This window comes from Populus nigra, chromosome 3, assembly GCF_951802175.1.
Source record: "Populus nigra chromosome 3, ddPopNigr1.1, whole genome shotgun sequence".
NCBI classification, from domain to species: Eukaryota; Viridiplantae; Streptophyta; class Magnoliopsida; order Malpighiales; family Salicaceae; genus Populus; species Populus nigra.
In genome coordinates, this window is record NC_084854.1 from 4,245,514 (window position 1) to 4,263,527 (window position 18,014).

The 18,014-nt window shown below is 33.9% G+C and overlaps 2 protein-coding genes across 2 annotated transcripts; both read right to left on the reverse strand.

Annotated features, from left to right (window-relative positions):
- Nucleotides 1–744: 744 nt before the first annotated feature.
- LOC133688754 (protein IQ-DOMAIN 6) lies at nucleotides 745–3,841 on the reverse strand. Its single transcript, XM_062108358.1, has 5 exons — nucleotides 3,177–3,841; nucleotides 2,840–3,085; nucleotides 2,029–2,256; nucleotides 1,799–1,912; nucleotides 745–1,719 (listed from the first exon to the last, which is right to left on the reverse strand). The coding sequence occupies exons 1-5, from the start codon at nucleotides 3,246–3,248 to the stop codon at nucleotides 1,027–1,029; spliced, it is 1,353 nt and encodes a 450-aa protein (XP_061964342.1). The 5' UTR covers nucleotides 3,249–3,841; the 3' UTR covers nucleotides 745–1,026.
- Nucleotides 3,842–11,039: 7,198 nt separating this feature from the next.
- LOC133689791 (IQ domain-containing protein IQM1-like) lies at nucleotides 11,040–14,078 on the reverse strand. The gene is made up of 8 exons (XM_062109834.1): nucleotides 13,846–14,078; nucleotides 13,134–13,662; nucleotides 12,915–13,029; nucleotides 12,754–12,819; nucleotides 12,568–12,656; nucleotides 12,360–12,447; nucleotides 11,894–12,226; nucleotides 11,040–11,781 (listed from the first exon to the last, which is right to left on the reverse strand). The coding sequence occupies exons 2-8, from the start codon at nucleotides 13,616–13,618 to the stop codon at nucleotides 11,347–11,349; spliced, it is 1,611 nt and encodes a 536-aa protein (XP_061965818.1). The 5' UTR covers nucleotides 13,619–13,662; nucleotides 13,846–14,078; the 3' UTR covers nucleotides 11,040–11,346.
- Between the last annotated feature and the right edge of the window lie 3,936 nt (nucleotides 14,079–18,014).

Genomic DNA, 18,014 nt, shown 5'->3' on the forward strand with positions numbered 1-18,014 from the left:
TATCTTCACACTCTTTTTTATTTTATTTTAGTGTTTTTATTTTTTTTAATGTTATAGTTTTTCTCAAAAATTTCGGGTTTAGATTCATATTTTATTGAAAGATATTTGAGAGTTTTTTAATTCAAAGGTTTTGTTTAAAAATGCATCTAAACCGAAAAGATATTACTTAAATTTTGGAAAGCATATTGTAAACATTTTAGTTGCAAAAGTGAAAAACAATAAAGCTTTAAAGATAAATAATTCATTATCGATAACAACACAAATTCCACTGCTTTAAAGTGCTTTAAGAGATAAATATCTTTATTTGTTTTAATTTAAACATAGATATTTTTTATTACAAGTATACATGTTAAAACTTTGAATTAATATTAATTTTAAATTTAATTATATGTTTAGCATGTATGCTATAATTTTTTTTTATCATATTTATATTAAAAATGAAGTTATGCTTGTAATTTTAAACATTTATTAACTTGAGCATGCTTTTACAAAGATAAACTATTTTTTTTTTCTTACCAGTCTAATATAAATATAATACATGTTTTGACAAGAGTACTATTATGGAGAGAGCATGCTTTCAGCAACTAAATTTCATCCAAAGCAAACTGAAAAAAGTAGCAACGATCTGTGGTCATGACTTGGAAGGAAGAGGATTGGTTCCCAGCCAAATCTCACTAGACACCCACTTTTTGAAAGGAGAAAAAACACACCACAATATCGATGTGATTTCACAATAATCGAGGGTGATGGCACAAATGCCCTAGAACAATCCAGGTCCTGCAGATATCCATTAATCTGTCACAATTTTGGTGGTATGATAGTAGGAAGCTACTGGTGGATATCACATACACAGCCATAAATGAACTATTTTACAGAATGGATAGCCCTCAAAACACTAGCATACTCATCAAGCTGTCTTAGCTACAGCTTAGTAATGATTGCAGAAATGCTCCTAAATTAGTACACATCTCAACAATGGAGAACAACAAGTCGTTGAAACCTCTTAACAAACATAAATCAATCCATCTAGGCATACAAGTAATCCGTTCCTCTTATTTGTTTCATCGAGTTCTTATCAAATCTTGTCGGCAAGCAAAGTGGCTTGGATAAATTAACTGAAGGATCAGAACCAGCACTGCTTTTTGAATCTCCATTTGAGAACGCCCCTGACTTTTTGAGAAACTGAAACTCATCCATGGACTGCCTTTGAATCCTATGAAATAAATGACTGGATGTGTTTTGCTTTGCCTTGGTTGACTCGGTCAGGTTCATGTAGTTTGGCCTGCTGTTACCACTCTCCTCTGTTTTATCTGAGGCCAAGCCAGTGTTTCCGGATATTGGTGTTGTAGAAGTACAAATTGATGAAGAAGCTGAGCTCTCATCAAAGCGGACTTCAGAACTTGGACTTGAAGATGAGCGAGTAACATGCCCGATTGGAGGTCTCGCCGAAATTCTAGTGGTTACATTGTTCTTTCTCACTTTCACTGAACTTTGTTCAAAGGATTTCGAATGTGTGCTTGCATCTACACAGGACTTGGGTGGTGGAGTCACTGAGGGATCAGTATGGGATTGTTCCATCAATCTAGTCTCCCATGGCTTTGCTGCCATCCAACGTTCAAGCCAACTCCATCCCCAGCTATTCTTATCAAACTCCTCATTCTTGAAAGAATATACCGAGTTATTGGGTCGAGTGTTTGAGCTGGGGTTTGATCTCCATTGCTGAAAAAATAAAGAAGTTAGTGAAGATACTTAGCTTATATGAAAGAGAAAGGTAGCACAACATATGATGGTGGCATACTTTTTGAGCAAGGGAGTAAGCAATAGCTCTTTCTCTCTTGAAGGCTCCTTCTTGCCTCATTTGCAGTTTTGACTTCACGTCTTCTAATGTCCCCTTTCTATCACACCACCCTTCCTGAAATTAAATCAAGAGCCTTAGTGCATTGCAAAAGAGTTTAAATCAGCATAGCTAGTGCTTAGGACTACCAAAATGGTCATTAACATGTGTATATTTAGTGGTTTTCATCATACCTCAGCATGTTTCAAGAGGTCAGCCTTGCTACGTCGCTCATTCAGCATATTCTGCACTGCCTGCCCTTCTAAGGACATTCGCACACGACGAGCCCTAACATGAGCTTGAACACGAACAAGAGCTTGCATGCACTTAAGTGTCACTGCAGCCTGCTTCCTCACTTGTCGACCTCGAACTAGAGCTTGGAGTCTCACCACTCCTTTCAGGGCCCTCAGAGCCCTTCTTGCCTACACCAGTTACTTTATAGTTCAATTCAACCAAAAATGTAAATAGATTTGCCAACTATTCTATTCAAAGTTTTTGCTTTGAAATTTAGAAAGTTGTCTCTTATATGACTACCTGTTTCCTTTGTTTGATTAGAGTTTCATTTGCTAACATAGGATTCAGTGATGTTGCAAATAGAGCCAGTGATCATCAACAGATCTTGCGCTTTCCATGTAATATTTCAACACAGCATTTGGGTGAAATTATCTGAGATGTGTAGTGTCTTCAATTTTTCCAATTGCAAAGATTGAAGGAAGTTTTTCCATTTTTTTCTAGTTGAAAGAATGGGGAAAGTTCCTATTTTTCCAACAAACAGTAAATGCAAAACCCAAATCATAAAATTTCAAAACATTGAACTTTCTTTCCCACCTATTCCATTTTCTCAGCAATCAAAACCCAAATCATAAAATTTCAAAACATTGAATCAAAACCCAAATCATAAAATTTCAAAACATTGAACTTTCTTTCCCTCCTATTCCATTTTCTCAGCAATCAAACAGTTAAAAAAGATCCAAGAACACAAAAATAAAATAAAAAACCATTTACCAAGAATCCACGAAAAGCAGTTTGAATCCTGATAGCAGCCCATTCTTGCCTGACAACCCTGAAATCCTTAGGAGGAGCTCTAACCACAGTAGCCATTGCAGCAGTAAATGGATCAGCCAGTGGTGAAGAACCCGACGCCTCTGATGCTGCTCTGTGGTTCCCTTTGAAACCCTTCCATGAAGACCCCAAATCTCCTGATGAACTCCTCCATAGCTTCCATTTCTTGCTCTTTCCACTCACCTTCTCCTACAGAAACAACACATATCACTAGCATTACTATCACTACAGTAAAGAACATAATGGTCGGGTCTTTTTGGTTGATAGTGTTTTAGCTTACATATTGGTCTTGATCTTTATCGGACTTTTTTAGACCTATAATGGATTTCACCCATTTTCCTGATGCACCCATCACTAAAAACTTCTTGCTCAAGCAGAGCAAGCACGTAACCAGATATGGTGTTTAAACCTCTTAAAACTTGAAAGATGCAAACTTTTTTTAAAAAAAAAATGTTGCAACAATGTAGCTTGATGTAGTATTAGAAAGAGCCTAAAAAGGTAGAAATTTCTGAAGAAACCGAGCTTGAAAAATAGCTAGCTAAAGAAAGCAAGAGAGAGGGAGATGCAAACTGGGCAAGACTTGAGACGTGGGTTCTGATGGTGGGTTAGTGGGTTTTTTCCTTTCTTCTTTTTGTCTCTGCTTACATTGTCCAATGTGCCCGTTTGATATTTGAAATTCAAACAAGCAAGAGACAATCAACGACTCGTCCCGCTCGAATTCTAAGGAGGAGATTGTTTGGTCCTTTGGATAGTACTATAATATTACAGACGGAGGTACCTACTTTTGGTAAAAAAAAAACATGGAAAGGCACCAACCCTTTGGTTACTACAAAGGCATGCCGACAATAAATCTTCTCTAGTCAGTGTAACGAAGATCTGGTGTTTTGTAAACAAACAATATTTAGTTTCAGTGGTGGGAGTGAAAAAGTTGAAAGCCAATGACTGCCTAGCTGATCAGTAACACAATGTCAGTAAATGGAAACCAATGGCATGTCCAGATTACCAATCCTTGCTTGCAAAGTGCCAAAGATGGATTTTGAATTTTTAATTTTGGATTTGTCCCAAAAGCCAACCAAATACATGTTTTTCAAATCTTGTTCAGTGGGAATCGGCATATTGGTTAACTTTTTGCAGAATTTTTTATTTCGGGCACATGTCTTTAACTCCTAAGCTCGGGAATGTGTTCAAAATTTAAACAGAGCATCCTATGCTGGTTCATTATAGCAATGCATCTCTTTTCTGTATGAGCTGTGAAGTATAAAGATAGTTACAATATTATAATTTAGGGTTTTGCTAGCTATAATGTCTGATTAGACACACACACACACACACATGATAAAGAACTTTCCCTGTTGCTCTTTAAAGCAATACATTCTTTGACGTGCCCTCTATAAAACACCGAAAATTTATTATTGCAGTTAGCATCTGATGCATTCTTTGTATAAATTAAGAACATTAGAGGTGCTGCTAGCACCATCAATAACTTAAACGATCAATCAAAATGACCCTTCTCGTCTCATTTGTCAATTGAATTGTCTTGGACTGACTCATCTCAGCTCTCAATAGTAATCAATGGGAACTTCACTAGTCTGAAATCCAACCAGCTAGAGAGGAACTAGACCTGCGAGCAGGGAAGTTTGCCTTGGTAAACTCCTCACCATGCGTGAGATGATTCCTCACTAGTTTCAAAGTTGACTTTTCTCTAGTTGCTTTAAGCTGCAGGTTAATTTGCAAGCATCTAGAGAATACAGCTCACTGCAATAAATGAGCTAACGAAGTCTTTTCCTTGTTAATTACAACCACGTTTCCTGCTAGTTTGTCAGGCATTGGCACCGAGGTTACTCTTCACTCTTCAGGAAGTGCTGCAGTAAGATTTTTTAATTTCCATTGTGGTTCTCTATGGTGTATAGTTGTATACTAGCACTTCTTGCCACCAGGAGTTTTTTTTGGTTTCTAGCGTAGTGAGAAAAAACAATTATGATAAATAACAAAATACAAAAAATATATAAGGAAGAAGTATAATTTAGAAAGTCGGATATGATAGTTACAATTCACGAGTTGACTTTTTTAAATTGCAAAATTTAAAAGACACATAATTTAATAAGAAGAGATGAGAGAGGAAAAAAAAGGAAAGAAAGAAAATAAAAACCTAGAAGCACATCAAAACTCTGATTATGATACCACGAGTACCATTGAAAAGATATCAACAAGATAAATCCAACAACATCAAGGAAGGTCATCAACAATAACTAGAGTGGGCCATATAAGCCTCGACACCCTTAGATGACTCGTGTGGTCCACTTCGTTCATCGTTTATGACCTTTTTTTGTGTCGTTGGACTCGTCTTATCAAGATCTTCCAAACAGTATTGGTGATGTCATCATTAGAGTTTCGGTGTGCTTCTAGGATTATTATTTTTTTGCTTTTTTGCTTTCTCTCTCTCATCTCTCCTTCTTGTAATTTGTGGAGAGAGAGGAGAGAGAAAAAAGTAAAAGAAAGAAGCCTTGAAGGCACATCGAAGCTTCGATGATGACATCATTAGTATTGTTGAAAAGATCTCTATGAGACGAGTCCAGCAACATAAAACAATGTCATAAATGGTGAACGAAGTGGGTCACACAAGTGGTCCAAAGGTGTCGGGGCTCACTTCTTTTTGGGTCACTCATGTGGGCCACTTCGGTCACTGTTAATGACCTTCCTTAGTGTTATTGAATTCGTCTAATCGAAATCTTTCCAACGATACCTATGGTGTCATTATCAGAGTTTAGGTATGCCTCCGGTATCTTTTGCTTTCTTTCGTTCTTTTCTTTTCTCCCTCTCCTCCCTCCTTGTTAAATCATATGTCTTTCAAATTTTATAATTTGAAAGAGTCGCATATAATATCTGCAACTCTCTAAACTATTTTATTTCTAATTTGAAAGAGTCGCATATAATATCTGCAACTCTCTAAACTATTTTATTTCTTTAAATATTTTTTACATTGTGTTATTTTATCAATTTTTTAGAATGCTAAAGTCCAAAAATACTCTTGCCACTGACCAACAACTAGGATAAGGTAACAATCCATTATTTTAACCACTTCATCCGTGTTGGACCTTATACAATAAACGAAGTATATTATATCACCTACCTTTATCAAAAAGTTATCTACTCCATTAGACATGGGTGGCAAAAGAATTGAGTCTCCTTTAAATCCTGACCTGGATGAGAATGATCTAAAGTTTGGATTGGTTTTATGTACCACAAATCATATTGCTCGCCAATCAAACAATGAGTAATTTTTAGACAAATTTAAGGATTGTATCTCTGTCCATTTGTTTTTTAATACTTAGATTTTTAAATTTTTTTTACAATTGAAGTAATTTGTTTGCATTTTTACCAAGGATGTTTTTTGGATTTCTAAGAAATAAATTAGGAATTCCTATTTATTTGCAAATAAATTAGGAATTCCTATTTCATATTCTAGTAGTTTTTGTTTCCTATTTTCTAGTCTAAAGATGTGTTGTATAATTTTTGATTCACCGATGATCTTCTTGATTTGGTGGTCTTCCTCTACTATTTATCTTATAATCATCCCTCTTGAAATAATTTCTAGCCCAATCTCATTATTCCTCCCAAATATCATTCTTCTTGGAATTTGGCCTTTTGACTCACAATTACAAAACTTGACGGGCATAAATATCTCAAGTAGGCCCAATATGTAAAATCATTTATTGATGACAAAGGAAAAATGGGGCATTTGACTGGTAAAGTATCAAAACTTGCGGCTGGTGATCATAATATTAAAAAAAATAGGAGTCCAAAAAAAATCTTATTATTAGTTGGCTCACAATTACATGGAACCTTTCATTGGAAAACCTTACTTATTTCATCCCATTACTAAAGATGTCTAGAAGGTCATTCAAGATCTTTATTTGGACCTAGAGAATTATTCTCAAATCTTTGATTTGAAGACTAGACATTAAAAATTCAAGTAAAATGATCATAATGTTATTACTTATTACAATCGAACGTTATGACAAGAACTTGATCAGTGTAAGGATGATGTTTAAGAGAATTCAAACAACCACGGTTGCCATAAGAAAAGAAAGAAAATGACATGGTTTACATGTTTTTAACCAACCTTAACAGGAGTTTGGATGAGGTTCGAGGCTGTATTTTTTACAGGAAGCCATTGTTCTCTATTCGAGAAGGGTTTTTTTTTTTCTCTAAAGTCAGATGTGAGGAGTTAAGGATAAAAATCATGTTGTGCAACATCGAACCTAGTTTCAACTTGGAACCCGAGAGCTATACTTTTATGTCAAGAGGTGTTGATTCTAACAATATTGAGCATAAGAAACAATGGTGCGAACTTTTCAAAAAAGTGGCATGCAAAGAAAATGTGCCAGAAACTCGATGATGAACTAGAAAATTGAAAGCCAAAATCCAAATGTGACGGTCATGCTTGCTAAGCCATTCCTGAAGAGACTCATGAGCTTTTTATTAACTTAAATCTAATCCCTTTTACCAACGAGAAATTAGATCACCTGTATAAATTTTTTCAACCTAAAAGAGTATCTTTAACTTCATCTTATTCCTTGGTGTAGAAGAGTAACTTTTTTGCTATTGCATTTTTAGGTGTTATTCCTAACTTTACTCATAATTTGATAATTGATTTTGGTGCAACTAATCATATGATTGGTTGCTCTAAATTGTTCTTAATCATAAAGTCTGTGTGCATGCAATAAAAAGGTTAAAATTGTAAATGGTCACTTTTGATTATTGCTAGTATAAGAACTATCAAACTCACATCATTGTTAACATTTTATGATGTACTTTTTGTTTCTAATTTGTCATTCATTAGTAAATTACCTTTGATCTACAATGTCAAGCTAATTTCTACTCTTTTTATTGTGAGTTTTGGGAATTGACCACATGAGGATGATTGAAAATGATAAAGAAATATATGGTATAAAACCCCGACTAAAATTTTTTCATGATCTGATTTAAAATAATAAAAATAAAAGGATGTTCAGAATATAAGAGAGGGGTAAACTAGGAATATAAAAAGGAAAGAAAATTTCATCATTTCTTTTCAATGGTGGCTAGCTTCTGCTAGAGAGAGAGAGGGGAGGATTTAAAAACTTTCTTCATTTCTCTCTCTTAAAATTAGTTGGGTTTCATTATAAATCAAAGGGAAAAGTTTGACAAGTTTAAGAATCAAGTTGCTAACATCACTAAGACAAGAATTGAGAGGAGAATTTAGAGATTCTAAAGAGAGAATCGACAGGCTAACATTCAAAGCTCACTTCCATGCTTGGTAAGAAGTTTTAAACCCAATGATGTGAGTTTTATGGAATAAACTCTAACTTTATGCATGAAATTGAATTTTTCTGGTTAGGGTTCTTGAAAAGAAATTTGGAGAAAATGTTATATTGTTATAAATTATTGCAATTTGAGTAAATTGTGTTACAAGTAATGTCTTATAGTAGATAATTGAAGAAAATATCATGGGTTATTAAAGGAGATTAGTGTAGGCCATAATAGGGAAAATGAAGAGTTTGAGGAAATTGATTTGTTGCTTGAGAGGTGTTATGCGTATGTTTGATATGAATTAATGTTTTTGGTGGTGGAAATTATTGTATGAATGAATAAAATAAATTTTGTTGACCTATTATATTGATGGTTGTTGTCGATGTTGATTTTTAGTCTAAATCGATTGACTTCATTAATTAATTGTGTTGCTAATATTAAATTTGGTCGTTGTGTTACATCGATTAAATTCATTAATTTGTTATAATAATTATTATGTTGGTGAAAAATATCAAAATAAATTGTTAAATTGAATTAGTTGATTGAGTTGATTTATTATATCAATGAGAATTATCATAATAAATTATTAAGTGAAATTATTTGATATGTTGATTTGTTATGTCGATAAGTAATATTGAAAATAAATTGTTGAATAGAATTGATCAATCAAATTGACTGTCATTTGATTTATCATTAATGTATATGTTATATCGAAATCGTTTATTTTGTTATTTAGTTAAATTGTTGTTTAGTAATATTAGGAATGTGACATGAGAATAAAAGGTGGTCGTTCTAATATTTAAATACACACACACATAATTGTTGATGAACTTAACATAATAGATCTTGTTAGTGTCAACTTAAAGTTGAAGATATAATATTAAGGAAGAGGTCTTTAATGGGCTTCAACTTCAACTTGTGGATATGTAATATCCATAAAAAAATCAGCTCAACCTAATATATCCAACTAGCATGGGTCTAAAAAAATTAAATAGAATAGATTTTAAATTTGTAAAATATTAGAAATTATGTTGAATACAATTATGAATCCAAACTCGATCCAACTACAGGTATGAACACCTTAATTTATATATCATTTTATGCCTTTAGTATCTAACACCAATATATTTGTTTGTGCTCCGCTGTGGATCAGATTATTTTTTTTCTAAGCTTGAAAAAATATTAAGAGCATGGAGACTTTTTTGGTAGTATCATTGAATCCAATCAAGCGGTTCGATCTTGAAACCTGCCAACCCAGTTCTTTGCCTAGCTCTCGAGTTTCAAATTAAACCATGTGGGAGCTAATCTAAAGTGAATAATTTAATTTAATAGATCAAAAGACAACTTGGATGATCGATAAAAACATGACATAACTTTTAAAAAACTTTAAGATTACAATTTTTTTTTAATATTGAGACGATGACAAATTAGATCGATCTTGGTCACTTTACAACCTAGGTCATGGATTTCAATGGATTTAATAACCTTTTTTTTTAAAAAAATATTTTTATTTCATATTATGATAAAATTATATGCTTGCAAAATCGAGCACCAACCCTAAAAAAGATGTTATTAAGATCATGATAATCTTATAGAAAAAAAAACCATAAATTCATTTCTCAACCAATCAAATATTAAAAAAGAGTGAAATAAAAAAAATAGAAAAGTTAAAGGACCAAAAACTTAAAAAAATACATATCAGACTTGATGGGTAAACTTGTGAATCGAGTAACCTGAGTCAACACATCAAACTCGCAAACCAGCCAATGAACTTTATTGAAATTAATAACTTGTTTTTCTCTCTCTAATCTATTGTTTATTTAACTATATGATAACAAAAATTCATGATCGTAAAATTAAGTATCAAACCAATATTGAGACTTTTTTAAAAACTATTATAACCTCATAGAAAAAAAATAGTCGATCGCAAAATCGAGTTCAATTAGAAAAAAAATAAAAAAGGCAGCCCGCTAAACCCCCGAACCAGGACAACCAAGGTTACCTCGCCAAACTCGCAAACCGGGTTATTTACTCTATAAAGTTTAATAACCTAGTTTTTTTTTCAAAATAATTTTTTATTTAAATAATTTTTTTTTAAAATAGACCATACCGCGATGCTAAAATATTTTTTATAATACCATGATAACCATATAAAAAATAAATTAAAATAAATTATCAACTTCAAATCTTTAACAAAAATCATATAAGAACTAAATTTAAAAAAAAAAATCAATAATCAAGGAAAAAAAAGGGTCAAAATGTAAATTAAAAAATTAAAAAAAATGTGAGGGAAACAGTATCACCGGGGGTGTCATTATTTTACTACTCCAACCTCCCTGTACAAGACATTAATAACCACTCGCCTGTGTCTCTGGGACAGGCAGGGCAACGCGTACATAGGCCCAGGAATTAACTTTCGGGTCCACATTCCCCGCCCTTGGAAAAAGAAGTAAAGGAAAAGGAAAACACAGAAAGGTCGTGTCTTAGAATTTTCATGTGACGGGGATGGCCCTGAGTCAATAGTCAAGGCGCATGGTTCAAACAAAGAGCATGGGGAATGGGATATGATCATCCGAATTTCTGCGAAAGTCCCCTGCTGCCTTTTTCTTCAGTTCGATTAGCACATTTGAATTTGTTATTTTTCTTCTTGTTGAGTAATGGAGACCAAAAAATACATCAGATTGTCAACAACCACCAACCCACCTTCCCCCCTCTCCATGTCAGACCGCAAGAGAAGATTAGAAGATATTCTTCTTCTCTTAAGATATTCTTCTCTTGCATCATGAAGCCCTGGCCCTCGATTCCTCTCCATTGTATAGCACAGACTAATAACACCACAACATAGCACAACTTTGAGATTAAAAGAAAGAACTTTATTTGGCTTATTATCTTTACAACTTGATGAAAAAAGGAAATAAATAGATGATCAAAGAAGGATGGGTTAATTGTCACTTGAATGTTCCCTCACTAGAAAAACTGATGGTAAGGTCACGAGGAGTGCCTTACATGTCTAAGCCTCAAGCCCTCTTGAACATATTTTAAGGCCTAGAGCTGATCATCCGATCAAATTAAACCTCCAAAATTCAGAAAACATGATGAACATGGACCATGGCATTTCACCATTTGGTGAAATCTCACAACTCTTTAGCAAGCAGAAGCTAATTAACGGATACCCTCGGGCTAGGAAGTCCCATGTATGCGAGCCTTGGCGAGACTCGAATCTTTGGGCTGGGCCGCGGTGAAGGGATTGGAACACAACTCCCTGCACCAGGAGTGGTCCTAGGCGACAAGTTGACCTGCTCAAGTGCCCGAGATTGTAATTCAGCTGGATAGTCCCTCACACATCCAATTCGGGGACCATATCCACTAGTCCACTTGCACGACAAACGCTTGCTCAGGTCAAATACTGGTGCTTGCAACTTGGCTGCATTGGCATCTATACTGTCTTGTTGAGTATTGGCTGTCGTATTATCAATAGGCCCATCAACATCATTAGCTTTTGTGTCGGTAGATGTGATTGTGGTGAAGACTTCCTTAATCTCCTTATCAGCAACAACTTTGAATGAATCATGGTCATCATCTATTGAACATTTCTGCAAAGAAATGGTGAAAGTTATTAATAAGCTACAAATGAACACATAAACATGGTTGTCGTCATACCAAGGCAATTACTAGGAGGTCTTTCGTGTTTAAGATTTTAATTACCTTAACATTTGTTAAGTCCACGTTATGCTCCTCGAGAAAACTAATGAACTCTTTGAAATTGTCCTCGTTAGGGAGATAATGACCACTATAGGGCCATATTGCCTGAAGAACTCCATCTTGGGCTACTAATCTTCCAGCTGCTGTTGTAGCTGCTCCAGCTAGGAAACTCGAGTGCTGGAAAACGCCTTTATTCTTCTGCCCTACATACAAGGATCTTGATGTGCTTAACACGAAAATCCACTTCGTATCCTCCGTCGTGTTAATAAGAATTCCGGCTTGGCGGTACACAAGCTTGCCACCCTCTACAATCACCTCAAATGCTTCCCTTTCTTTCTGCAAGGACCAAGAACTATTTGAGAACTTGAATAAATGCATGAAAATTAGAAACATGTGTATGCAGAAAAGGGGTTTAGGGGACTGGGAATTTAGAATTGAATTGCACACTGGCAGAGTCATGAGACATTACTGGTCCAAGATATTGAATGCATTGGCGTTGAAGCTTGCTCCTTGGGCACTTCTCAAGGTTTACTTCTTTACCATCACCAATGTCCAACCTGCAATTCCATAACGACATTAAAACTGAAGGTTATAAAGGACTAAATGAAGGTAGGCAATGCTTGTACAACTGCATATCATACTAAGATTTTGGTTTTGCACGAGTCTTAATTATTTACCAGTAGAAGAAAGGTTGTGTGCTCATGCTGTCAGACCAAATATCATAATAGAAGTGTAAATTGTGTCCATATCGATGGCGTGGATCGATCTGCAGAGCATAAGGGAGCATATTTTATTAAGCAAGGTGATAAATTAGTTAGACCAAATGAATTCAATAAAAGCCACAGATAAAATGGTGGACTTACAGCTTCAAGCCAGTGTTGTAGGGCTAACTTTTGAGCCTTCTCATCCTTGGATAAACCCTTCCCAAGCTGCAAACACAAAGAGAATACATGTTATTTTATGAAACTTTTAATGAATCAACTCATTCATTTGTATGAAAGAAACCAGCAATTAAGTACCGTACCTTCGCAACCCTTGTCTTGGCCCTAGCCCACTTTGACATGGCAGTTTCATGTTTCTCAATGCTGAAGAATGATACGGAGCTCCTTTTCAAAGTAGCAAAATCCAAGGCCTTCCACCTACAACAATTGAAATACCAAATGAATATTACAACAAATTATCACAAAGAACACAAAACAAATAGGTTTGAGAGTCAAGAAGTTAAGGATATTGAAAGACATACCAGAGTTCCTCAACAACAACTGCACAATCTGCAAGGTTCCTCCTAGTCCTATAACTCTTGTAGACTTTTTGAACTTTGGTTGCAGCCGCGTCAAGCTCGCTAATAGGTCTTGGAGAAAAGAAGATCACAGGTGGTTCAGGGAGTGATATTGTAGGCTTTGTTAGGTGGATTATTTCATTAGCTTTGAACTTCAGAGAATTCGAAGTTTTGGTTGAATCAGATGGTTTAGCCTTTGTTTCACTGGAGTCCCAGTTGTCAAAGCTTAATGATCTCTCCATACTCATTTTATCTGACCCGTCAAACTTTCCAGTGGTTTCTGAACCATCTCTCTTGAAGCTGTTTGTCCTTGGACCCATTTCTCCATCTCTCCTTCCAAAGCTTAGGGACCTTACGACAGTATTTTCAACAGTATCCTTTGAGCCAAAAAACTTGTGTCCCAGAATTGCAGACCATGCAGATAAGAGTATTGAAAAAGAAAGGCCCATTAAAGAACTAACAAAATTGATGCGTGGTATCAGAATCTCCAAGCCTGTTCATCATGAAAGCAATCATAACCATATTAACAAGATAATCACATAAATAAAGTAAGAATCAGAAAATATGATCTTTAATCATGAAAACAATCAAAGTTTTTAGCAATCAAGTCCACTGCAAGAACCCATCAACATGCACATAAAACTGTAAGAGAAGAGAGTAAATCAAGATGGCTCACCAACAGTGCCTGAAAAATAGCTCTCTCTCTCTCTCTCTCTCTCTCGGTGCTTTCTTTGATCTTTGTTTGTGAGGTTCCAAAGAAGGAATAGCTACGCAAGCTAGCTTGGAGTAAAATATGCATCTGGCAGCTCAACTACTAGCTCATATATAGGGCCAGCTAGCAGTGTAGAAAATATAAAAGAAATATTCTAGTCAAAGTAAGGATTTCAAAAAAGTAAGGCAATTTCCTTTTGTGAAGCTGCCTCTGCCGCTGCCTACAAGCCCACGTATGGAAATTTGTGGGGGCGTCCTAGTGCTAGGGACTTTCAAGGAAGTTATGGAGAAAGGTTAGGGAAGGACCGAAGATTGACTAGGCATGTTTTATATGTCTAATTGAATTGAGTTTAACTATACATTTATTTAGTGGTTAACTTCTTATGGGTTGTGCAAGAGAAGATGATTTAAAACAAACTATGATGGGTGGATAAAACATTGTAGCAATAAATATCATATCTATAGAATATAAATTGTAGATTAAAATAGAAAATAGTGAAATGTCTTTTAAAAAAAGTAAAAGGTATCGCTATTAAAAATGATATGTTATTTTTTTATGTTTTTTTAATAGTAAAATAACTAAAATATTTTTAAAAGAAAAAATTACTAAGTTGGCATCTAGGGACAGTTTTTGTTTCTAGGCAATATTAGAATCATCTCGGAGGCTTCTCTATCTCTTGACGACATGTGTGGCTAATGAAACTTTATCTAAGACCAATAATTTTTTTTTGTTCTTCTTTTATTTTTTCTCCTCAATTTCCACTACTAGCCCTTTTTCTTTTATATTTGGTTCATATTCTTTATTATTATTATTATTATTATTATTATTATTATTATATTTTAGATTATTTATAAAATTGAATTTTTTATAATTTCATCTTCGTTTAGTTTTTATCTATCAGATTTTGCCCTCATTCTTTTAATTTTAATTTGTTTTATTTAAGATAATTTTAAAAATGAATTTGTTTTTATGATTTCATCCTCCTTCATTTTTTTTCTATCAAATTCAATCCTCATTCTTTTTATTGCTATTTTTGTTTCTTTGAAAATTATTTAAGAATGATGTATTTTTTTCGATTCCATCCTTCAACATTAAATTGATTAAGAATTGAGCTTATTGATTGAGTCCGAGTATAGGATTTCATAGGTTGCAAGTTTAGGAGATTAACCCAGGTTAGAAGATTTCCCTGGGTTCACTTGTTTTTTTTTAAGCTCATGTTTTTTCAGTTTCATCCTTCAATAATTATTTGATTGGAAATTGAGCTTCGTAGTTTCTTTTTTATTTTATTTCTATAGGATTTTTTACTAATTTAAAAAATGATTTGGGTTATCTCAGGTTTTTTTAATTTTCATACTTTGTTAAATTTAGCCTTTTGTTTAAGAAACTTTGTTTTTGAATTAAATTAAATTAATTAAACATAAAAATGATATGTTCATTTCATGATATTTTGCTTGGTTTACTTTCTGGATCGTTGCTTTGATGGCGCGTGGGATCTTTTTTGATATAGCTGTACAACATTTCACAACGGTATTAGAACCATTTCAATGAGCTTTTTTATATATATTAGGGTGGTGTTCACGGCGGAGAGAAGATAAGTCTTCAATAAGCTTTTCTTTCTTCTCCTCCTGAGTATAATATTGATAAATTATTTTTTATAGTTAATTATTGCTAATTTTATTATTCACTTTATTTACTATCAATATTTTTTAATCATATTATTAAATTAACCAATCTTATTAAACTCATTCAAGTGAATGACCCACGTCTCATGTCTTTCTTGTTTTTTTGTAAAAGCATTGGCATCACCTAATTTTTTTTTTTTATGTTAGAAAAATTTGAGGCAGCCCGCATCAAAGCACTAGCCACCAATCTAATATATATGTTGCTAATGCAATCAAATTGTTGGATTGATTGAATCTTATCTCAACTTATTTTTTATTTCTCTTATTTAATTTATAGTATTGAATTTAAGAATATATAATTGTGAGATTTAAAATATAATTGGTCAAGGTATTAGAGGATTCAAAACCCAACAGCAAGATATATTTTCTTATGAATACCTAACTCAAACATAGGTATATAATATATAATATATTTGATCAACCAGGGAGTTGAATTTTATTTCGAGGAATTTTCTACAATGCTTTGGCAGATTCTCAAAAACTGAGACGATTAATATCTTTATCAAGTAGGTTTTTTTTTCTTCAGAAATTAATGATTCTAAATAATAAACGAGCCCTACAAATTAATAGTTAATTACATTATAACTAACAATATACACACTCCGACCACTTGATATATAACTTTCATGTGCACACACATAATTTTGATTTTTTTTCTTTATTTTTGGAAAAAGAAAAATTACTTTAAAACCTTTTATATATATATATATACAGGGGAAAGCTAATTTGAAAACAACATTAAAGTTAATATTTTAGCATGAAAAGATAAGAGCAAATTAAATGATAGAGGTTAGGGTGTCTTTTCACACGCTATACATAGATAGATAGATGGATAGATGTTGATAATTAACAAGTAATTAACTATATTCTTTGGTGATCTCATTTTGATTTGGAAAATTCAACTAATTCAACTCTTCAAAGTTAGAGTCGTTGTTGACTTTGCTTCCCATTGCATTCTTGTGGAAAATTTCTATAAAAAAATGTGGTGGCACGTAAGGTATACTCAAGAAAACTGTGTCCATGCACTGCATACCTTCTTCTTTTTTTCCATGGCAAGAACGAAGAGCCAAAAAGAAAATGGAAGGACACGGTGTTCACATCCCATTAATGGAGCTGTTCACATCCCTTTATCATATATGGGGACAGCACTCACTGTCTTTTTGCCCACTTGCCTGCCTTTGAGCTTTGAGATATATATATATATATATATATATATAGTAAATGATAGGGATGCGTACATCGAGATCATCATCCTCATCTCCCTTCATTCATTATATATACACAGTTCAAAATCTCAAATACGTATAATAGGGATCTGTTAAATATACAAAAACAATTCATTAATTTTTTATGAATTTATTTTTTAAAATGAAACTACTTTTTAGCACACAGCGTATTTAATACTTGATTGCTCTGTGATTTGGAATCTCGGAATATTTTAGGAAGAAGAAGGGATCGACCTATCAATGAAACTTTCTTCTATGAAATGAGGAAATACTGCACTCTACGTATCGTGGCGTTTTCACCAGCTTTAGTTCATAGACAGTACTATCGGACTGCTCTGAGTAATTAATCGTGTGGAAAATCTAACAAATCCTGTTCGAAACTATGGTTAAGCGAAGAAGATAATGCTTCTTGTTGATCTCTTGAACATATATATATATATATATATATATCCGGTTAAGTGTTAACGTTGGACTGCATGTTCTGGGCATCCCATCAAGTTAAATTTTATGATATCTGCATGTGATCATGAATAAATTGTATAATATATGATTCTGAACCAAGTTTAAACGTAATTTAGCCATTTTGTTTCTGTGTACGTAACACGTAATTAATATTCAAGCAGAAATTCAGTGGTTAATAATGGTAAAGGGCAGATATAAAAAAACAAAGTATTTTCCAAGTCAACGAACCAGCTGCGCGCTTGCTTCTGTGCTGTTTATTATCCATGAATGAATGACAGCAACCGGTAGGTCATCCTTGAATGGCCCCTCTAACATGGAGGAAAGATCAAACATTAATTTTATGGACAAGACGTCGATCCAAAACCTTATCATTTACGTTCATTTCGATTCAATAAGAACCCTACCATACGTACAGTTGAATTGAATACACAAAGGACCATTTTGAATTGACTGGTACAGCATCGTGCTGTCAAAACACGATCAAATCCCACGCGTCGAGAAATGGACTCGTTGTTTTCCACCGGAAAAACACAAGCGGGCAGGCAGCTTTCATATGGCAATCAAGGAAGGTGGCTACTAAAACAAAATGGAGATGGAAAATTCTAAATTATTATCATGGAAAAAGCCCCGAAAGAGTTATGTGATTTACACTGTGTACGAGCACACTGTATTTACTTTTTTGCCATTCTCTGCAAAGACCAGTTGCCTAGATAACGGGTTAGGCACGTACTTTCTAGAGGATCCAATGATCACTGGCAGATTG

Bases quoted from the DNA above. Each gene is read 5' to 3' on its own strand.
- LOC133688754 (XM_062108358.1), bottom strand. From the start codon at position 3,248: ATGGGTGCATCAGGAAAATGGGTGAAATCCATTATAGGTCTAAAAAAG. The intron at 2,257-2,839 runs GTAAATGGTTTT...TAACTGGTGTAG, and splicing joins CTGCTTTTCGTGGATTCTTG to GCAAGAAGGGCTCTGAGGGC. The intron at 1,720-1,798 runs GTATGCCACCAT...TTATTTTTTCAG, and splicing joins CTTACTCCCTTGCTCAAAAA to CAATGGAGATCAAACCCCAG.
- LOC133689791 (XM_062109834.1), bottom strand. From the start codon at position 13,618: ATGGGCCTTTCTTTTTCAATACTCTTATCTGCATGGTCTGCAATTCTG. The intron at 12,448-12,567 runs GTAAATAATTAA...ATGGAATTGCAG, and splicing joins ACACAACCTTTCTTCTACTG to GTTGGACATTGGTGATGGTA. The intron at 12,227-12,359 runs GTAATGTCTCAT...TGGTCCTTGCAG, and splicing joins GCATTCAATATCTTGGACCA to AAAGAAAGGGAAGCATTTGA.